Source organism: Austrofundulus limnaeus, unplaced genomic scaffold, assembly GCF_001266775.1.
Source record: "Austrofundulus limnaeus strain Quisiro unplaced genomic scaffold, Austrofundulus_limnaeus-1.0 Scaffold137, whole genome shotgun sequence".
Lineage (NCBI taxonomy): Eukaryota > Metazoa > Chordata > Actinopteri > Cyprinodontiformes > Rivulidae > Austrofundulus > Austrofundulus limnaeus.
In genome coordinates this window covers 903,330-926,058 of record NW_013952539.1, presented here as the reverse complement: position 1 = coordinate 926,058, position 22,729 = coordinate 903,330, and the positions used below count along the sequence as shown (strand labels likewise).

The window sequence follows — 22,729 nt, the reverse complement described above, 5'->3', positions numbered from 1 at the left end:
GTAAATTTTAAGCAAAAAAAACTTTCATTAAATGAATTTTATCAGGAGAATTTGTACGGAGGATCGAAACTGACATAATTAGAAAATAGAAATAAAAGCAGAAACATATGAATGAACCAATAAATAAAAGAATAAATAAACTTAAAATGCAAAGTTTAGTTTAAAACAAAGGCAATGTGGAAAACACTTACCTGTGTCTTTGTTTTTAAACTTTAAGCTAAACTGACGAAGCACAAGCATGCACAGTAGATCTGCACATGGATCCTGCTCTTTCCTGTCGACCAATAGGAGAGGAGCTGACCCAAGAAGCTCCACCCACCTTATTTGCATAACGAGGTGGAAATGTAAAAACAGGAGACAAATGTAAACGCAACACATGGAAACAAAAAGACTTGTAGGAAAAATAAAAAAAATTCATATAAGCAATTAAGAGACACAACAACAAGTAAAAAATATATATTTTTAAACGCAGTAAAATGTCATTTTGTGGTCTAAATATGTAATTTATTGAAACTAAGCTGGAAAATAAAATGTGAAGGTCAATTAAATTATAAAACACGAGTTAAAGTTCTCCTTTTTTAATGTAATTGGTGAAATTTAATTTATAAAACATTTCTTGGGTAGAATAAATAACAGACTCCATGTGATAAAAACAAAGAAGCTAAATATATTTTATTTTTTTCTCATAAAATTAATTATACAAATCAGATTTTGTTTTATGTCAGGAATTAAAATGCAGACATTTCTATTTAACATGTTAACTTTGGCAAACTGATTAAACATCATTCCGACTTTTAATTCTCAATAATGCACAAAATATATTCTCCATTATTACTTTCTCCTGAAACTTTAGCTGTAACAATTAAAAATATATTACACCCTATTTTCTGGAACCAATAATTTGACATATATACAATCAAAACAATAAATAAGACTGAAACAGGAGAAGCAGCTTTGTATAAATGTAAAGTTGAAACCTTTCCTGTGTGCTGAGTTTGAGTTGTTAAAGGGTCAGATCTGACATTTCTGCTCAGATTATTACTGAGCTCCAAATAATCCACGAAACAAACCGAGGAAGTTCAGTTTAACAATTTTAAAACCCCACAATCTTTAACTTTGTTCTAATTTTTAAACTTGTTRTGTATCATTTCAAACTTGTTTCAGAGACGGAACAAATTCACAAAGCTTTTTATTTTCCCCCAAGTAAAGCAAAACATTTAAGTCATAATTTTACCACATAATCTCCAAATTAAAATCAGTTTATATTTTTTTAATCTGTGGCAGCCTAAGCTAAATAAGAAATCCCTCAACAAAAAAACAAGTCATTTTCCCCCTAAAATGGCTACAATTTTTTTTACTTTTCTAGATTTTTTTTATCTCTAGTAAATTATTTTATAGAGAATGACTGAAATGACAGAATATGTCAGTGAAATATGCAGCAAAGTTTGACTTTGCTGTGAAAGTGCTGTGCAAACTGCAATAGAAACTTGTTTTATCCTGAACTGACCCTTTATCATTAAAATCAAACAGACAAAAAAACAAAAACAAAAAGAAGAAGGCGAAGCTGTCGGTGTGTCTCAAATGTTCAGCAGCTGATGGATGTTCATGAACATAAAAGAACATAAAGGGACTGAAATGAGGAGTCCATCTGAACATGCTTCACATCTCTGACATTTCAGCACATTAGATAACAAAGGGTTGCCTGAGAGGAAAAGCTAATTTGGCATCAAGATTAGCTGAAAAAGAAATTTGAGGCCAAATAAATGCAGCTGGCCTGATAAAASTGGGTTGGTACTCTATTTSAGAGGTTCTCAAATTGTGGTCCCAGGACCCCCAGGGGTCTGCGAACCATGTCTTGGGAGTCCTCAAAAACTTAAAAAATAATTTAAAAAAGTTTTTATGCATATGGGGAACAATGCATTGCTAAAAACAAACACACACAAACTAAACCAAATGAAAAATCATATTCCCGTGGTATTTAGGGGTTAAAATTATTTTTGAAATCAGCATGGGGTTTATGAGGGGGTCCCTGGAAAATGTTCACACTTGTAAGGGGTCCCTAGATCAAAACAGTTTTGAGAACCGCTGCTGTAGTTGAAAAATTTATCAGACTTTGGCACACAAAAAAACATCCTATTAGTGTTTAATTTACCAACCGAGGGCGTGGCCTAATTTAGTTCTAGATGGAGGCAGTGATTCTGAGGTCTATGATCACTATAAACTCTTACAACTCTCATTTTTAGGCTTTTTTTCTTAATTGCTAAGAGATCGGCTTAAAGCTGTGGCACTTCATGACTTATTAATCCTCTGAAAACCCTTGAAGCCCCCCTGCAGGGGGTCCCTTTTTCCAAAACGACCTTTTAAATCAAGTGGTTTTCAGTTCTCAGAGACAGTTTGGGGTGTGGGACAGACCCAGAACTGAAGGGTGCTTTACAAAAAAGACCAGCGGTGTTAAAAGGCAACAACAGGCAGAGACACAGAAAGGCCAACAAGCTCCAAAACCAAACATTCAACGCCGAATTGTTCATCACATCCCGGTCCTGAGCTCTGCCCCGCCTGAGGGCTAAAAGGCCGATCCGTCGCAAATAATGTTCTGACCCCGCCCGGGGAACAGCTCCATCTGCCAGTACCGAGGGTCCGCATACACTGCACAGATCAGGGGAGACCACCAGCATCAGTGAATGTTCTAATCAGAGAGTGAACTCAGTCATCACTAATTACAACAAACAGAAAAAGCAGAGACTAAATATAAAACATGGGAAAAGAGTTSCAATGAATTTGCACTAAAGACAAATTAAACCTCAATAATAATAATTTTACAAAACGTGTTTGCAGCAGGACTTACCCATGTCTCCAGGGGACAGCCACAGGTTGAAGGAGCTGCAGTGCTTCTGGCACCGCTGAACCGGCAGAACGCGAACAGTCGGCAGCCCCTCTCCCACCACCAGCCATCCCAACACCCTTACACCCTGGAACACACAGAACAAGTCAAAACAAAGCCTGAGCTTCAGCTTGTACAGTGTGTATAGTGACAGTAATAGTTTAAGTCCTTTCAGACTTGGAGTTCAGACATTTGGAGCTGGGCTCACCTTGCTCTGGGAGTTTGTGCTGTGGGTGACCAGGCAGCGCTGCAGGATGGTCCCAGCACTGTCCAGCAGGGGGCAGAGCTCAGCCTTTGGGAAGAGCCACCTCAACACCTTCTCCCTGGTCCCAGAGCTGAACCTCCTGCAGGAAGAACAAAAGCTGAACAAATCAGAACATCTCCAGTGTTTGTGTGAAAACCACTTGGGTCTAATTATAAAATAGCTGGATAGCAAGGCATTATTAGCATCTGAGAGGCTAGTGACTAGCATGGATAAGTTGGCGTTAGCATTGGAGAGGACTAGCATGGTTAAGCTGGCATTAGCATCAGAGAGGCTAGCGACTAGCATATATAAGCTGGCATTAGCATCGGAGAGGCTAGCGACTAGCATGGATAAGCTGGCGTTAGCATCTGAGAGGCTAGCGAATAGCATAGATAAGCTGGTGTTAGCCTCTAATTTTTAAGCTGCTAATTTTTTTTATTAAGTTAAGCTAATCTTCCCAGACACACATTATATTTTAAACTTAGCCACATGAGAAAACAGACTCTTTGTCAGAATCAGGAGAACCACATGGTTGTTATGGGCACAGATTCATACCAGAACAAAGTGAAGTTGGCAGGTCCCTGAGGGAGGCCGAGGTTCTGGTCATGCAGGCCGTCCTCCTCCTCTAGCAAAATGGACATGGAGTCAGGATGGGCCAAGTAGAGCTCCTCGAGCTGCTGCCGCTGGACGTTGAGGGACTCCCCACCCTGGAGGGAGGTGGTTTTAAACAGTTCAACTGTAAAAACACTAAAACCTTGTAAGAAAACTACAAATAAATGTACTAATAACAAACCTATTTTATTCACTGACTTCATTATCCTCTCACTCAAACCTCGATTTCATATGAAAACTAAAAGACATAAAGTGCAACTTCAGATGACTCAGCCTTATTGTGTCCAGTTCTRACCTTGAGCAGGACAAGCTGTGGCCCCCGTCGCAGAGTCACAGTCCCTCTGAGGCTCTCCGGGACTTCCAGCACCGAGGAGATCTCTGCACATCCTGAACAGTTCACCAAACTCTGCCTGAGAGAGCCGGCGCTCCACCACTCATGGAAACCTGAACAAACAGTAGCGGGCGTGTTTACGTTGTTTTCAATGTGCTTAACGTTTCCATCATCAGCACCGTTAAACACGGCTCATGTTTGACGACGCATCCCACCTTGCAGGTTGTACTTCTTGGCGATGGGCAGGGAGAGCAGGCGGACGTGGCTGAGCGGGGACGACCAGTTATAACAGCCCAGATTGACCAGTCCCAGCTGAGGGTCGTTCTGCGGGTAGGTGAAGGCCAGCACCACCAGCAGCAGGATCCCCACGGCCACAACAAACTGCACACAACCAGAGATGTAGTTGTAATAACCAAATCCCTATAAAAACTGTTTGAATAAAATAAATAATGATTGCAGGTTTCTCACCTTGATGGTGGCCCTCAGGATGGGGAACTGCGGCGGCTCTCTTCTGGGCTCGTTGGTCTCCAGGACCTGCTTGATGAACCTCTCGATCTCCCGCTCCGACATGCCGTAGCGGTAGCCCGACTGGCGGAGGATGTCGATGCTCTCGGACAGTTTGTCGTAGATGCACGGCTCGCTCGTCGTCATCCCCATGTCGACTGCGGTGTTGTCAACGGCTCATCGGTCAAATATGTCGGTCGTCAGCAGGTGCAGGCTTCAGGATCATGGTGTCAGCCCACCTGTGAATCCATCCAAGAGTTTAATAAATGTGCTATTAGAGTTACACTAATATAGGTGGTGAATTAACAAGTTTTAATAAACATTTGCTTCGTTTTTGCTTAATTTTATAATCATCTTGGTTTGAGAATTAGGGATGATTTTATTTTTTACTGACAGGCGAATGTTGAGTGATGTTTTTGGCTGTCTGTGTGCTACTTTACTAATGCTAATATGAACCACTAGACTAACATTAAGTATGATTTTGGACAAACTTCATTAGATGAACCTACAAAGGCTTTTAAGCAAACCAATTTAAGATGGTAACAACAGAGAAATTACTTTACAAAACAAAGCATGGCCTTCCAACTTTAACTTCAAATCTTGCTGTCCTTCAGATGTGGTATTCCAACAGTCTGGGGTTTAAAAGTGGTTATTTTTTTACTTAATTTAAAGTATGATTAAGCAACTTCGTCCCACACAAACAGGCTCTTGTCACTCAGCTGGTTSACCGTGTTTTCTCTCTAGGTTTTAATAAATAAGAGTCGTATCTATCATGACAACCACACCTTTGAAAGCTATTTTTTAAGTATAGATGGCCTTTGTTCAGAGGGCCTGTGAGCAGAGACAGAACAGAGGCAGATAGGAAGTGTCAACATTTAAAGATCTCCCTCGTAACAACAGGAACCTGTCGCATAATCACAAACCCACAACAAACACATAGAGACAATTTATGCAAGGCTTCATTCATTGTATAAGTTTTAGTTTTGTTGTAAATAGCGTAAAATCTTAACGCAACTGTTTTACACCGAAATAACCATCTGGCGGGTTAGCTTATTTAATRATTAGCCATGTCAGGTTCTGACACAACTAGGCACGAATTTGTAAATCCAGATTTCAAATCCTCACCTCGCGGTGAGACCCACCGTTGAAGTGCAAAAACTCTCATTTCCCACGCTTTYCCCTGAAATAAGTATTTATGGGAAGAAAAATAAAATAAACTACAAGTCGAAAATCATAACACGACACATAAATTTGAGTATCATTCTTCTTCTTGGGACTTGTTCGCTGTTTGCATATTTTCAGATGGTGTGGTGAAACAGCGYCACCTGCCGGTAAAGATTAAAACAGCGCACCGCCCCTGAAGGTCTGACTAAATTCCATAAATTATAATGTTCATATTTTAGATGTATAGTAGTAAACGTCAAATAAAAGTTAAAGTAAAAAAAATCGTTGATATTTGCCAGTAGCCAACTAAAAAATATTCACTCCCGCCTTCAAGAGAACCAAAACAGTTCAGCTCGGCCAATGAGAACTCAGCTTGAAGTCCCGCCCTTTTATTTCCGGTTAATACGCAACCAAAAACATTAAAAATACAACGTTGTTACACACTTGTAAAAGTAAACAGACTTGTCTAATATATTAAAATGATGCAAGATTATTTATGCAACTATCGCCTCTATCGTTTGGTGAGTTTTCTTTTACTCAACTTAGAATGTTTAGGTTAAAAWAAAGTATGTAATAAAGTGTGATTACACAAATTGTTTTTGCTGTTTAGCTTTAAAATGATTAAATTTAACCAGTGTGGTGTAACATTTAGCTTTAAACTGGTAATTTAACTTATTAACATCTAAAGTGTGGTCGCACTCATGACTGGTTTTGTATGAGAGCTCGTTGAGATGTTTTATTTTGACAGTCAAAACCGGAAGCCAACTTTGTTGTCTAATCAACGCATGGATTCAACCTGGATGGACTGATCGAACTGTTCAAGATCAGAACTTTACACGTATTTAACTGATTTTTTTTATTTATTTATGTCACTCGAAGACTAGCTGTTTGAAGAAGTACAAATTAGTTCGCCTTTGTTTGTTTGTTTTGATTGTAGGCAGCGTGTTGGTGTTAACCGAGGTCAACGGGTCTAGTCATCCTGCCGATCAGATGCTTTCCCCGGGAAGGACCGTCTCCTCCCGGCTGCTGAGGCCGGCCTCGTGGCTTGCTTTCCGTCGGGTCTCTGAGCGGGCAGCCACCAGCGCCGTGCAGAAAGGTAACAACAAACAGGATTTCACTGGACGCTTCGGTTCCCTTGGAGAAGCTAGCATGTAGCTAATCCCAAAGTGACGCAGTTTGATGGGGGTACAAATAACTTTACAACACAAAACTGAGTGGCAATCGTTAAGAACAAAAAATATACATAAATACAGTTTTAATTACTTTAAATAAAAAAAACCTAAATTACAAACAGTGAAAGTAAAAGATAGTAAAATAATTTATTAATTGATCGATATGCTTGTACTATTCTAATTGTTGATACTGAAACTGATATCCATTTCTAAGTCACTTTATATAAATATCAGACTCTATAACGTTTTTATATAGAAAAATCTAACATTTGAAATAATATCCTTTTAGATATTTGTAGACTTTTCACTGTTAAACAGATGTTTAATTACATTCTCCAAGAGAAATGTCATAAAATAAATTAATTTGCTTTTTGTGCTGCAGAGTTGATCAAGAAATATGAGCTGGGGAAAGATGAGCTGCGGCCTCTTTACATGGACTTCCAGGCCACCACTCCCATGGTAACTGTTATATGTTGGGTCAATAATCTAAGAGGTCATGGTAGAGTGTTTTATGTGTCGTTCAGACCATCTAGGTACAGAATTTATTGATTGTGTTGCTGCTTTGCTGCGGCAACAACGTTATTGTTTGTTTTTTATGATATTTGTTTAGGACCCTCGAGTGCTGGACGCCATGTTGCCATACCAGGTGAATTATTATGGTAACCCACACTCCAGGACACACGCCTACGGCTGGGAGAGTGAGAGGGCCATGGAGAACGCCAGGAAGGTACAGAGACTTTGGTTTTGCAGCAAAGTGTTGCATTCAGTTTAAAAACATTGCAGCATTTGTGGGAAAATAGTTATGACAAATTTCCAGGTTTAGATTCATAAATACTGTGCACCTATTGTGCAAACCTACGTTTGAATTAAACTCAAGGCTGCGTTAGAGCGAGCAGCCAGTTGAAACATAATGAAAGCTCTCCCACTGCAGCATGTGGTGTGACTGTGAGCCTTTTGTTTCTCTGAGCAGCAGGTTGCTGATCTCATCGGAGCCGATCCCAGAGAAATCATCTTCACCAGCGGAGCCACAGAGTCCAACAACATGGCCATTAAGGTACCAATATATTACTCCTCTTCGTCGTCACTGCTTACAAACATCCTCCTGCTATCACMAAAAACTGTACTTACCTTACTTTTCAGTAAAAGTTGCTTAGGAATACAACAATAAGTCCTATGAAAATGAACTGAGTCCAAAGCTGCTGTTTGTTCCCTGCAGGGCGTGGCCAGGTTCTACAAGGCCAAGAAGGGTCATGTGATCACCACGCAGACTGAGCATAAATGTGTCCTGGACTCCTGTCGAATYCTAGAGTCTGAGGGGTTCAGTATTACTTACCTACCGGTGCAGAAGAACGGGCTGCTGGACCTGGAGGTACACAACAAAAACCCTGTAAGGACAGGCACCTCGCGGTCATCACCGTGTGAACTCTGTGTTTGTGTCTGCAGCTGCTGGAGGCCTCCATCCGTCCCGACACYTCCCTGGTGTCCGTGATGACCATCAATAATGAGATTGGAGTCAAGCAGCCCATCAAGGAAATTGGTAACAACGGCAACACACAATCTTTWAATTAATCAGGTTTTYTTATGGCACGGTATGAGGGCCAAAATTAAGATTACTKTGCAACCAGAGGTTGTTACATCCTAGTAGCAGGAGGCTATATCTATTCTTAAGCCAKCTACTGGTTTGATTAATGAGAGGCCAGCACTGGCAAATTAGAAGGAGACTATTTATTTGTGTTAACAGTGGAGAGGCTAGTGACTAGCATGGATAAGCTAGTGTTAACCTCTCCGAAGCTAACACCAACTTGTCCATGCTAGTCACTAGCCTCTCCGATGTTAACACCAGCTTATCCATGCTAGTCATTAGCCTCTCCGAAGCTAACACCAGCTTATCCATGCTAGTCACTAGCCTCTCCGATGCTAACGCCAGCTTATCCATGCTAGTCATTAGCCTCTCAGATGCTAACACCAGCTTATTCATGCTAGTCTCTAGTCTATCCATCATAACTCCAGATTATCCATGCTTGTCGCTAGCCTCTCCAATGCTAATGCAAATGAATAGTGTCGGCCTTTCAGTTACTGGGCCCGGCTGCTCAGTTGCACTTGCCTGTCATTAATCAGATCAAAAGCTGGCTTAGGAATAGATATAACCTCCTGCTACTAGGATATAACAACTGCTGGTTGCATAATAGTCTTAATTTTGGCCCTCATACCACGCCATAGTTTTTACTGTGGCTGCATGGAGCTCAAATGAAGTGTTTTGTGTCGTTGGCCGACTAAGCTTCACCCTTGGTGTTTTCAGGTCAGATTTGTCGATCCAAAGGAGTGTTTTTCCACACGGATGCTGCTCAGGCTGTGGGRAAGATTCCCATCAGTGTCTCTGACTGCAAGGTTGATCTGATGTCCATCAGTGGTCACAAGATCTACGGACCCAAAGGTTAGCATCATTAGCATTAGCAGTTAAGAAACTAACTCAACACTAACATCTCTTTTTAGTTTTTTTTTCTGAGTTTGCTAATTAGCAAGATGTATGCAGACTGTAATGCACGTTCATGTGTGCAGGCGTGGGTGCCTTGTAYGCGCGCCGCCGGCCGCGGGTCCGTTTGGAGCCCCTGCAGAACGGCGGCGGTCAGGAGAGGGGTCTCCGCTCCGGCACCGTTCCCACCCCGCTGGTTGTTGGGCTGGGAGCCGCCTGCAGCGTCGCCCAAAAGGAGATGGAGGTAAAATAAGCATTTAAAAACCAAAYGCACTGGTGTACCCGGACACTAAACATTAATCTGTGTGTGCAGTACGATTATCAGAGAGTGTCCATGCTCGCCAAGCGTCTGGTCCAGAAGATCATGTCAGAGGTTCCTGAAGTCATCATGAACGGAGATCCAGAGCAACGTTACCCCGGTAAAATCACGTAGTTGTACGGACATAAAATGATTTTCTTCAGTTTTTTGTTTTTGTTTTCATGAAGAATCCACCGTGTGTTTAAATTCACAGGCTGCATAAACCTGTCGTTTGCCTGCGTGGAGGGAGAGAGTCTGTTGATGGCTCTGAAGGATGTTGCTCTGTCATCTGGAAGGTCAGACACAAACCTTTGATCAGCTTTTATTAGATTTTGTCATTTTRTTTCCTGTTCAAGATGAGTGAACGTTTGTGTGTCTGTGAGCAGCGCTTGTACGTCGGCGTCTCTGGAGCCGTCGTACGTCCTCCGAGCGATCGGAGCAGATGAAGACCTGGCTCACTCCTCCATCAGGTRCAAACACTTGATAGAMACTATATTCCTGCTATAATAATATTATTAATTTAACATCACTTTGATTTTCAKGTTATCTAGTTTTTGATCTGTTTATAACAACCGATCCTCCAAACCTGCAGATCCTTAAAAGAGCTTGAAAGGCCTTGAATTCATCAATCCAAAAATAAGGCCTTTAATTAGCCTTAAAATGTCCTAAATCAATATTCAGAAGTCTTAAWAATGTTAACACATTGTAAATAGGATGACTGTAATTTGTCTCATATATTAAAATAATTGCTAACATTTATTTTTTTTTAAATATTCACATGCAGACATTSCCCTTTGACATCACTTCCTGTTACTTCACATGCAAATATCTCAACAACTGTCCATCTGAGCAATGTGACATTTATTTTCTAATATGTTAATAATGTTGTCCAAAAAAATGCATTCATGTTTCTTACATGGTTACATCTACAGCAAGCTGGGGTTGAGAACCCACTGTGGGTTCTAAAAGTCCAAATTTTGGGTCGTTAGATGATTTCCAGGATTTAAATTAAGTTTAAAACTGACTGCTAAGAATGTTTTTGATATATTTTACAAAAAAAAAAGCAGTTAGATGTGGATAAAAATAGTTGGTCTATTAGCAATATYTGAAAAATTCAACCAAAAATACTTTGATTCACGAGTWTCTGCCACAGTTTAATTTTTTTGTTGTTGTTGTTTGTGTTTATTGTGAAATTGGTCTTAAATTTAATGTCACTTGGCATTAAAAAGCCTTAAAAATTCTTAAATTTAACTTGCCTTAAACCCTGCAAACTCTGCTGTTCCTGATGAACTTTTAAACAAATTTATATTTCAAGCTGTGTTCAGCCACTCATAATTTCTAGTTGTTTTTAAATTTTTTTTTTATAAAAGTATAAATTATGAATGATGAACTATATGTCGTGTTTTTGTTGTAGGTTTGGTATTGGCAGGTTCACCACAGAAGAAGAAGTCGACTACACTGCAGAAAAATGTATCCAGCAAGTCCGCAGACTCCGAGAGATGAGGTCAGTTCAGCTGGCTTTTATTTTTATCTGTCGTATCAAGCTCAATTTCTTATAGTCAAACTCTGAAATACTTAAAAAAAAACTTTCAAGTTAAAAATATGGCACTATTTGTTCAGATCTCAGCTACATCATCTTATTTTCTTATTCTCATAAATTTCCTGGAACAGGAAGTTTACAATATCAGCGTCTAACTTTCCTTTTCTCCTTGTTTCGTCTTGAAGTCCTTTATGGGAGATGGTCCAGGAAGGCGTTGACCTGAAGAGCATCAAGTGGACGCAGCATTGAACTCCGCCCACTTCCTGTAAGCTTCCTAGCTGCAGAACAAAGGATTAGAGATTTTTTTTGGAACGATTTCACTTCTACTTCGACACAAACACGCACAAACTTCCTGTCCGACTTGAAGTCTGCTCGCAGCYGAAGCTCCTCCGGCTGCCGTCAGGAGATGCTGCTTCAGAGTCGACGAACAACTTGGCAGTTTCTGTTTTTCAGTGAGGCTTTTGCAAAGTTGGGCTCCCTGAGATGTGGCTCMACAGTTATGGAGAAAAGGAGGTTTTACAAAATATTTTGTGAGAGTAACCCACTCTGCTGACACAGTTTGATCCTGCATAAAACAACRGAGAATAAAACTTGTAAAATATTTGTTACATGTCAATTTTGAGCTAAATGTAAGGTGAGACAAAACCTTTGCACAGATCAAAACAATGTGAGTTAAAATAAAAATGTCTGGCTTATCTTGTGCCAGTTCTTGTGGTTTATTTTTTTCACATTTGTCACAATCAGTATGTACTCATCTCACAGTTTCACATGTAATAAATGTTGATTGGTTTTGCAGCATAGCTTCATGATGCGTTTTGAGTTATGTAGCTGAATCCAGTACCCTACCWCTGCATCTGTTGGTTCTCCTTTTACTTTATGTAGGAACAGTAGTGCTGAAACCTTAAAGGAAGTGGATCAAATCTGTGACAGGCATACAGGTATTTATATGCAAATGTGGTACACTCTTTGTTTTAACAAGTTTTTCTTTACGTATAAATATACATAATAAAGTGACCACCAAAGATGCTTTTTACAACAGTTGCAATGATTCTGCAGTGTTTGAAAGGGTTCAGAATCAGACGATATACATACAGATTGTTTTAAAATTGTCTTTTGTTTCTGGATGTTTGGGTCTCAAGCTGTTGTAATTTATTTCAGCTTCCACTGTCATCTGTTCATGCGATCAACAATGTTTGCAATTTTGTGTGTATTTTCTAAAGCTTTGTCTGTTTTTATCAAAACTTTGTGTACCTTAAGCCAATAAAACAGCTGTCCAGCATTCAAATTACCTAAAGTTTTATTTTCCACATGCAATAAATTGTATTATGGTTCTGATCATTGACAATAGTTGTTTTACCTTGTGCAGTTTGACTGAGAATCTACACCAGTATAAGCACAAACAATATGTTCCAAATCTAACCATAATAAATTCTCAAAGTAACAAAAAATGCATACTGTCCCACTGTAGTTGATAAGTTATCCTTGTTGAAATCGCTCAGAAAGTAGAAAACCTAGTTTTCAACCAGGGAATGTTCTGGTTGAGTTTATTTTATTATTATTATTATATTTTTTTAGTTTATTTGTAGTTTTAGCCACCAGGGAGCGCAATTACACCGAGAAGACGTGGTCTGCCATTTCTCGCGAGATCAGTTCTGTTATCGCGGTGTTTGAGCCGACATTTCGTGCAGAAGAAGCTTGCAGGAGAAAAGGGAGAAGAAAAGATTTCTGTTTATGAGTTAAATCTCTATATGTTAATTGACAGATTTCTCGGTAAGAATACACAAGCGATAGGTCGTCTAATGACGTTGCTCTAGTGACTTTGAAAGCACGTATTCCGCTGGCTGTTCTGCTCCAAAAACACGCAAATTAGCATGTTTAACTAGCGGCTAGGTTGCTAACGGAACGCTAGCATACTAGGAAGCCAAGCCGTAAACACTGCTGGAAGCTGTTTAACTACTTAGAATATTTACTATATGTTTGTTGATGATKTATGTCGAAGTTTTGTGAAGTGTGTAATGCATTTGTAAAATATTTAGATTGGTTTGGGTAATTAATGTTATAATTCGTAGCTACTAGTTTCCACCATTATGTACATTTGATTTTTTTTTTCAGCTCATGTTTTTTCGACTTTCTGTTTGGGTAAACAAAGAAAATTGATACCTGGCATTTGCTCACTGCCCAGGAAACCATAAATATAAGCCAATCCTGGTCAGGGCATCTTGAAACATGAGCTGTTAATGGGTGGGGGGRAAAAATCAATAAATATTTATTAAGATTGTCATGACATATATAGAGCATTGTTAATATGACATTTTATGTTGAAAGGTGTTTGTTTTCATTTATTTTTGCTCAGCTGGACTATGTTAAGTAGTCCTGTTAAACTCARTGCAACAGTTGAATGACTTTTTATTGTCTGAAAATTATCATAAAATGTGCAAGATTACAGTTTTGTTGGCAAAATAGATGATGAACATGAGAAAAATAATCATTTTATAARTTTGTTGTGTTTGAATCTGTTTGCTCAGGGTTGGTTTGCAGAATCAGAAGCAGTAGAGGTCTGTGCAAGAATGATTTCATAATTTATGAGGCTGCATGATGAGATAAAAAGGGATTGTTATTGATTTGTTTTGGATTAGGTCGTTTGTGATTGCAGGTAAATTGAAAACAATGCTGGTTTTAAAAAGGAATATCTTGTTGTATCTGAGTTTTTATTTTTATTTATTTTAGGTTTTCTGCTGCTTTTAATACATTATGCTCTGAAAATGCACTCTTTGCTGTTGGGGATCAACAAAAGCACACATGGAGTTGTGTGTTTAAGCTTAAAAMGCAACTTGTAAGAACAACTATTAGATTCTTTATCCTGAATGTGCAGGGTTTATTTTTTTATGTTTTCTCCCCTTTTGCAGAACAATTCAGTCTCTTGTTGCCTCAGGTTTCTTTCCCTGCTCTTTGAGTAGAACATGAGACTTTGGTTGATTTTTTTTCTCCTTCTGTGGGATTCATTTTGTTTTTGACGTTAGCTGTTTTCTGTCAGTCAAGCGTTGCCTATTTTTGCTGTTTGTTTTGACTAGTTTTTGGTAGCTTGTTACCAACAGTTTGTAACTGTAGTTAATGAGGTTCTTTAAAAGAAATTAATGGAAATGYGTTATAATGAAGCATCGAAGAACTTGTCCCTGATCTTATGAATTTATATGTGCTATCGTTGAATAATATCACCAGTAATGACAATGATAATGTTGATGTACAGCGTCATGTTAAATGTGTGTTGCCATGCAGGCATTTGTTGGTGTCAGTGGTTTTCATTGGTCCAAGAAAGGGGGAGTGTCATTTGGCGATATGTCCATCCTGAATGGGGAAACATTGACATGGATTGTACAATCTGCAAGTGTTGCTTCATTTGCTGTTGTTCAGCTGGACAGCGGGTTTTTTACCAGTGTTCGCTAAATTGTTGCTCTGTTTTCTTGCTGCTTAATTTCTTTGCTGTTATTTGTGCTGTGCTGGTAAACTGTTAAATTTGCTGTGGTTTACATGAAACTAATGTTTCTCTGAATTCCTGTGTTTACAGTTTGGTGATGTTCTTTTACTTGCTGCTTTTTATGCTACTGCTTTATGYTGACTGTTAAGATGATATGTTGTTGGTATGCTTGATGGTTGACGTGTGTTTTTTGTTGTTGCAGGCAGGTGCAAACGTGTGACCTGCTGACTAGTCATTTGTGATCAGCCGGGTCATTGAGCTTGTGATTGTTTGATAAGTCCTCCTGGGGTATCGTTTGGTGTTCTGAAGTGGTTTCTGCAGTAGCTGCTTCTTTTATTAATTGTTTCTAACTTAAAATGTTTGTATTTCTGGGTTGCTTGTTTGAAATAAAAATTTGAGTCTAGTTTTGTTTCATGTCACTATGTGGTTTCTTTTAGTCAGAAATGTTTCACTCAGGTAGAGGCTGTCTGRCTACAATATCTGCTCTCAAGTTGCCTTTTATTTGATTTGTGTTAGTGTTAATGACACTTCTCTTGGTGTAAAATAAGAATAACATAGAATAACTCTAGTATAGTAAACTATAGTGTTTAAAGTCTAGTAGTTGTTGACTCAAGGTCATTACAGCTGTTGAAAACACTGGCTACTGGTAGCTAATGTAACATTTAATGTGATTTTTTTGTGTGAACAATGTTTGTTTCTCTGACCTTTTCACCAGGTTTCATTGTCCTGCAGAAATCCTGTTACTCAGTGAAACTATAGGCACTGCTTAGTTGCATTGGTGAGTTTCAAACTGCATGAGATTTATAGTTTTTACTTTTGTATGAAAATAATTCAGAATGCCTTCATTTTAACTGTAAAAAACAGTGAAATTAGCAAGAAATTGAGCAAACACTGAATTGGATCATATTAGTTGAATATTCTGTTATAATTCAAATTACACAGACTGAAGTTGATGTAAAATTATGTTTCAGTCTGGTATTAGGCTGAGCTTTTAACCATTAACACCTATAAAAATAGTACTTTAAAGAAAACTCTTTAGTTGGAAAAACTTTATTTTATTTGAGAAGATTTGAAGGGTATGAGATTATATTGGTTCATGTTTGTTTCAGAAAAAGGCTAATATTGGTAACTAGTTAAATGTTTGGCCAGACGCAAATGTTTCATAACAGATTCCATAGACGGCAAATGTTTTGGCATATTGAACACATTTAAGCTTTTGAATGTGAATGTGCAAATTATTGATGAGAGACTGTAGACTAGCGTTAACTTTGTCATTCTGAAGTGTTGTGTTCTTCTGGGAACACTTATTGTCACTTTGTGTTCATGCTAATGTTTGCCTATGTTCTGATTAGGGATGCACCGATATGAAATTTCAGCCGATATCCGATAAAATTATTGCTGTTATGGCCGATAACCGATATTCACTGATATTACACAAACACACAAATTATATAATATATACACGCACAAATACATTCGGGTCTTTTTTGATACCGTAAATAAACAGCCAGACTTGTGACAAGGCTCTACATCAGTTATTTCTGGCTATGCAGCATCAGAATCACTATCATGATCAAACTGATGCCGCTCAACCAACCATCTCCCCTCCCAAAACAGAAACACAAAGATAAAAATTGTAAAATCAATATTGGACGTTAATAGTTTTGCATATCGGACCGATACCGATATTCTAAAAATGACCAATATCGATCCATACTGATATTATTGCCGATGTATCGTGCATCCCTAGTTCTGAATTAACAAAAAATCAGATGTGATGTATGATCAAATTTCTGAAAGGAAGAATGATTTGTTTAAAWCTTCAAGAGTCAATCTTCCTTAGACTTTTTAGGGTCAATTTTTGCAAACAAAAATTGCAAAATGCTTACCTTTTCCCCCATGGTCCCTTCAAAACTCTTCTGTTTTCAAAATTCAGAACTTCAAATGTGTGTGCAGCATATACAAGTAGTTTCTAATTCATGCTGAAGAAACCATTTTTTGCTTTATCTTTGTATGCTTACAAACTGTGAAGTTTGAGAACTGATGGTAGTGTTGCTTTCTCTCTAGGTTGTAGGGCTGTTTTTTAGCAGTCAGTATGGCGGTAGTCATCAGGCTGCAGGGTCTGCCCATAGTGGCCGGCACCATGGACATCAGACACTTCTTCTCTGGCCTCACCATTCCTGACGGTGGAGTGCACATCGTCGGAGGTGAACACGGTGAAGCCTTCATCGTGTTTGCCACCGATGAGGATGCTCGACAAGGGATGATGCGAACGGGTGGGTCCATCAAAGGCTCCAAAGTGTCACTGTTGCTTAGTAGCAAGACAGAAATGCAGAACATGATTGAACTTAGCCGCCGTAGATTTGAAGCTGGAGCAGGAGGTGTAGAAATAGCTGCACCCCCAGCAGGAAATGCTAACAGACAAGGAAGTGCAGCCTCCATGCCACCTGTCCAGTCAGGGGCAGGAGGACGCTCTGGTAGCCACGGAAATCAGGGTTTCAGCAACACCCCGGCCTCAGTGACCGCAGTGAGCTCATCTCAAGAACAAACGAGCAGCAAAGCAGCAGCAACCTTAGCCAACGTGGTGCCAAGTTTCCCCAATAGCTACAGCTCAACCCCTACAATCACCACAGCTCTGACGTCACTCGGTGCAGGTCCCCCACCCATTGCTGCTCTTCCTAACATGTCTTCCATGCCCCCTATGCCAACTATGCCCACAATCCCAGTTCCTCCTCCTGTGTCTACCCTCCCTCCTGTCCCTTCTGTTACTCCACTACCCCAAGGACCTCCAATACCYCCCATGTCTCATCTTCCTCATATGTCCGCTTTACCTCCCTTTAATCCCTCCCTTCCTCCACCAACAGGACTGGGCTCAGGCCTCCCTCTTGGGGCCCCCAACCCTATGCTGTTTAACCCTCTTACTCCTCTGGCCTCACTTGGACTTCAGGCTCATATGAAAGTTGCCGCTGCAGGAGCCCCTGGGGTTGGAGGACCCAATCCTGATGATTTGTATGTTCTCCTGCAAAATCTTCATTATTCCTGCTCAGAGATGGAAGTCAGGGATTTTTTTCGGGGTCTTGGTGTGGAAGGGGTTCGCCTACAGAGGGATGGGCAGGGTCGTCCAAATGGCAGGGCTGTGGTAAAGTTTTTTTCACCCCATGACAGCTTTGAGGCTTTGAAGCTGGGGGGTGGCATGATGGGCCAAAGATTCATTGAGATCTGCCCAGGCTCTGAACAGCAGTGGGTCAGCTGTAGCGACAGCGGGATAGGCCTGGCTCTTCACATGGGTAACAAATCAAGTAACAGCAATGAGTCACAGGATCAGCAGCACCGTCGTGGAAATCCTGGGACAGGAGGCAGAGATCGAGACAGATCGCCTCACAGGCAGGAGTTCTGTGTCTACCTGAAGGGTCTCCCATATGAAGCCAACAAAAGACAGATTAGGGAGTTCTTTAAGAATTTGGTCATTGTGGAAGATAGCATCTACATTGCCTATGGTCCAAATGGACGTGCTACAGGAGAGGGATTCCTTGAGTTTAAATCTGAAGAGGAATACAAGATTGCTCTTGCCTCCCACATGCAGTATATGGGCTCTCGTTTTATCCAGGTTCATCCAATCAGCCGAAAGGGAATGCTTGAAAAGATCGATGCTTTCCGCAAGCGTGAAACAGTACAAGGTGACGGCAAGGGCCAAGATGGCTTGAAAGCTCCTAGAAATTGTGCCCATATTTCCAATATCCCTTACAGCATCTCCAAGAAGGATGTCCGTGCCTTCCTTGAAGGTGTAGGAATCTATGAAGACACCTTGAAAGTCCTGACAGATAGCCATGGAAATGGTTTAGGCCAAGCCATCTTCCAGTTGCGAAGTGAAGAAGATGCCCGCAAAGCTGAACGGCTGCATCGACAAAAGCTCAATGGTCGGGATGCCTTTGTCCATTTGGTAACTTTTGATCAGATGAAGGAAATTGAGAGAAATCCGCCGCCTCAAAACAAAAGGGCCCAACGCATCCATAGCCAGCATAATCAGAACCAAAACCACAGTCAACACCAGCCAGCACAGCCCAGTCCCCAGCCGCCCCAGATAAACCCTTTTTCTGGGATTAGCGGTGACGAGTTTAATTTCCTTAGAAACACCATGGGGAACCTCAGCAGTGGCCCATTTGTAGCTCCATTCTCGGCCCCAGGAAATGGACTGGSAGGCCCGCCTCCTCTCCCTCCAATGCCTGCCAGGCTAGGGGAAGTGAATTTAGGTGTCACCCCTCCACTAGTTTCAGGAATTCCCGGAGCGCCTATCTTAGAGCCACCCGGCTTTCGCCCTGGAGCTGCCGGAGGGCCTCCATTTGGCCAAGATGGTCTTAGAGGCATTGCACCTTTTGACAACGCCAACAGAAAAGGAAGTACAGGAGGACAAAACCGAGGAGGAGGGCCCAACAACAACAACAACCATGGCCGCCCAACTGGAGGAGAGCAGGGGTTCGCTCCAGGCGCCGAAGGCCTTTGCAGCCAGCCAGTTCCAGGAGGATCCAGCAATCCCAACAATCAACACTGCCCTGCCGGCCCAACAGTTGTAAAAATTCAGAACATGCCGTTCACCGTTACCGTGGATGAGATCATGGACTTTTTCTATGGCTATCAGGTGTTGCCAGGCTCGGTCTGCTTGCAGTTCAGTGAGAAAGGTTTGCCAACTGGTGAGGCCATGGTGGCTTTCCAGAACCACGAGGAGGCCACCGCTGCAGTCATGGAACTGAATGACAGACCTATTGGTTCACGAAAGGTCAAGATAAGCCTAGGATAGGGCTCCACCTAAAGCAAAGTGACTGTATAAGACTTTTACATTTGTCCAGGTGAAATAACACCAACTACCCAGTGTTCAAATCAGTGACTGTCAGTCATTACCAAAACCAACCCCCTTCTTTTATGTAAATATCAACAGGTAAGCCCTGTCTTTTGCAGTGTGTCTGTTAAAGACTGTAATCTACACCATTTTTTACCTGCAGCTGCTGACTTTGGTTGCACAAACCAATGGACGTTGTGGTTATGATGGTTATAATGACAATATTGGCAGGTTTTTGGTCCTTCCCTTTCCAGTTTTCATGACGGTGCAGCTTTTATGTTTATCTCAACAGTCACCTGTTTTCTTGCCATGGTAAGCTGATGGTTGTAAAGAGGCTCACAAACATTGCTGCTGTACATGCTTTAAAATACTCTGCTGCTGTGGTTTGAAATTCACATGCTCTGCTGCTGYAGTAAAGCGAACAACCACAGTATGTTGCCATAACAAAATGTTCATGTTGTGAYGCTATGGTACAAAAAAAACATGCATTGTTGCTACATTAAAATCTTTACATCTTTTGTTGCTTTGGTAAACTGTGCAACTGTAGAGAAGTCATCACGATTTATGTTGCTATGATGAAATTATGATGAAAAGCTGTTTCAGCACGATGGTGTTTGTGATTTCAAGTTCTGGTGAAATAACATCTCCCACTCCTGTGGTGAACATCATACTTAAAGCTGTTGCATTGTTGCTGTACAAAGGATGTTGGATGAAAAGATGGCGGAGTCATGTTTTCATTTCGTTTTGGGCCTGCTGTTTTCTTCTGTCTTATTTTTATGATGTTTCCTAATTATGCTACCCTTGAAATCCCTCCCTTTCCCCCATTCCCCCCACAGCACATGCTTCGTAGGCGTTTGGACTGTAGTGTGCTCTGATGAAGTCTTTAGTATTTTTCTTTTAGTTGGTAGCACTGTTTGTACATTTGATCATGATTTTGATGTTTCTGCATTAAATCTTGCATTTGTTTCTATTGTCAGTGTGAACAAATTTGTGTGATGGTATAACCTTACATGCTGTGGGGTCTCCTTTGCTTTGGCTAATAAAAGGACATTCCTCACCTTTAATGATGTCAAACCTGTTTGCTCTTCACTTTCTCATAATGGAGGCTTGTCTTAGGTCAATGTCAGTTGAAATATTAGGATTTTGCCTCTTAAAATCTTTGCTTTTTATGTTTAATTTTTTTCCATACACTTTTATCTTAAAGTACCATCTCCTTTAGTAGTCTGCTTTACTTACAGATTGATCAAGGATATCTTCTAGGCTCTTTTGCTTACTTGCAGCCCCATTTCAAAAAAGTATATATATAAAATGTAAAACAAAATACTGACCTGTTACCATAATTAGTAGCAGAAGGATTTTTTTTATTTCTATCACTTAACTTTAGCTTCATTTTGTTGCCAATGCCCCAACATTTTTCATATGTTTCTGCCATGAAAATCAAAATAATTTTGATTATTATTCATTGGTTTCAATGCTGGTTACATTTAATATGTTCCATTGAGAATAAAATGAGTTCAAACTCAAAATGAGTTTATTTTTTTGGCTGTTGGGGTTGTTTCATGTCACAATAAAGAGCTGATAAGTTCCATAAAATATGAGAATAATTGCTAACAAACCAAGAGGTGGCAAATGTAGGAGTAAGTCCTATATCTTTTTCCAAAATTCTAACAATGCATATTCTCATATTTTGAGAGTTGAAGTAACGAAAGCATCTGCGTTACGTAAGGATTATCTTAAAAGTTTAAAAAGTTTTGAATTTTAGGGATTCGTCTGGATTCAGATTAAGTTTTTAACAGTAATATATTTTTACTTTAGTTGTCTCATGCTTTTAGTGTCTTTGCACCATCCTATGCTGCTGTTTGTTTTTTCTTGCCTGACACAAGCATTTTTTCATCAAATCTGAAGTATTAGCTTGGTCTAATGAGGAAATCTCAGCGTTCAGGAAATGGTAAAMCTCCAAACAGGTACAAGAACTGAATGTGTGTGTATATGTTTGTGTGTGTGCATAAACTTGATAAACTGGCCTAAATAAAATGAAGTGAAACCCTGGGTACTGGTAAAGAYGGTGTGGATGRTGTGCAGTAGGTGTGTGGAGAGAAKCAGAAATGTGTTGGAACAATAAATCCAGGCGATGAACTTTCTGCAGAGGATGTGAGTCTGAGTGTGTAGTCTGTGTGTGGAGCTGTCGACAGTAAAGCTGTTGGGATTTCTCCTGTGTCGATTAATAGAAGGCAGATCTTGCAGGTGAGTGATGGACGCAAAAAAATTCTGTTTATAACAAATGGGAATGAATTAATGAACTGCAGTCTGCTGATTAACAACGTTGAGTTTCTGCAGATCAACCAATAAATGATACATTTGACTGGGTAGATTGTAGAAGGTGGTTTATAKGCCACTGTCTGGTAATTTTAAGTTTTAAAAAGATTTGGAGATGAGCAAAGCATTAAGATATCTGATGATCTGTGGAGATACTGGATGTTTAGATGGTTGCAAGTCAGTGATGGAGGAAGTAGAGACTTCAGTAACACTAAAACTGCTCATCTGTTTAAAATCAATGTTTAGGAGATTAGTGTATTTAAAAGGACTAATTACTAATTTAGTGCAATAACTTAAAAGCTCTAATAAATTTAAGGATGCATACAGCTAAATATGTTTTGCATTATACATTCAAATTTACATTTTAAACTATTGTGGAAAAAATGTCTTGAACTTTTTAAAAAATCACCATATTGAACGTTTATTAAAGGGCCAAACTTATTATTCTTAGTATTATCAGAAAAATAATTTAATTTACATATTTATATTTATATGAACTTTTAAAATGGTAGTTCATTAACAGTTTAGTTCAGTAAGCACGTCTCTTAGCCAGGCTTTGAAATACATACAGTCAGTAGCAAAGTGTCTCAGTATATTTCTGGGAATAAAACTTTATTTGTACGCAAAACTGTTAGATACATCTAGTCAGCAGAAAATACACTTTCACTGTCATGAGTGAAACTTTAAAAATAGAAAAAATATAAATGCTTAAAGTAGAAGAGGGCTAATTAAATGTAGATTCATTGTTTATGTTATAAATGTAAATCTTGTTTTGATTTTTTTAAATAAAATGTATAAAAGCAGTTTAGCAGAATAAGATAATTTATGGGTTTTAGTCTATAAATGGTCATCTAAAGTGTGTATGTGATCAGGGATTATGGGACT

The 22,729-nt window shown here is 39.7% G+C and overlaps 3 protein-coding genes across 5 annotated transcripts; 2 read left to right on the top strand and 1 right to left on the bottom strand.

Annotated features, from left to right (window-relative positions):
• Positions 1-654: 654 nt before the first annotated feature.
• Positions 655-5,864, bottom strand: cunh6orf89 (chromosome unknown C6orf89 homolog). Of its 2 annotated transcripts, none has more exons than XM_014016053.1 (8): positions 5,698-5,864; positions 4,537-4,811; positions 4,284-4,449; positions 4,033-4,181; positions 3,681-3,832; positions 3,090-3,225; positions 2,846-2,969; positions 655-2,646 (listed from the first exon to the last, which is right to left on the bottom strand). In XM_014016053.1, exons 2-8 carry the CDS (start codon positions 4,723-4,725, stop codon positions 2,564-2,566), a joined length of 999 nt encoding a protein of 332 aa, XP_013871507.1. In that variant the 5' UTR covers positions 4,726-4,811; positions 5,698-5,864; the 3' UTR covers positions 655-2,563. The 2 variants fall into 2 exon arrangements, with proteins under 2 accessions (XP_013871507.1, XP_013871508.1); XM_014016054.1 differs by having other exon boundaries at positions 5,715-5,864.
• A 353-nt stretch (positions 5,865-6,217) lies between these two features.
• On the top strand, positions 6,218-12,507 carry nfs1 (NFS1 cysteine desulfurase). The gene is made up of 15 exons (XM_014016052.1): positions 6,218-6,257; positions 6,485-6,574; positions 6,674-6,832; positions 7,291-7,367; positions 7,519-7,635; positions 7,879-7,962; positions 8,125-8,277; positions 8,352-8,445; positions 9,208-9,342; positions 9,468-9,625; positions 9,695-9,800; positions 9,894-9,975; positions 10,066-10,149; positions 11,094-11,183; positions 11,405-12,507. The coding sequence occupies exons 1-15, from the start codon at positions 6,233-6,235 to the stop codon at positions 11,466-11,468; spliced, it is 1,518 nt and encodes a 505-aa protein (XP_013871506.1). The 5' UTR covers positions 6,218-6,232; the 3' UTR covers positions 11,469-12,507.
• A 378-nt stretch (positions 12,508-12,885) lies between these two features.
• On the top strand, positions 12,886-20,592 carry rbm12 (RNA binding motif protein 12). Of its 2 annotated transcripts, none has more exons than XM_014016048.1 (3): positions 12,886-12,989; positions 15,410-15,472; positions 16,769-20,592. In XM_014016048.1, exon 3 carries the CDS (start codon positions 16,790-16,792, stop codon positions 19,487-19,489), a length of 2,700 nt encoding a protein of 899 aa, XP_013871502.1. In that variant the 5' UTR covers positions 12,886-12,989; positions 15,410-15,472; positions 16,769-16,789; the 3' UTR covers positions 19,490-20,592. The 2 variants fall into 2 exon arrangements, with proteins under 2 accessions (XP_013871502.1, XP_013871501.1); XM_014016047.1 differs by having other exon boundaries at positions 16,762-20,592.
• Positions 20,593-22,729: the final 2,137 nt, after the last annotated feature.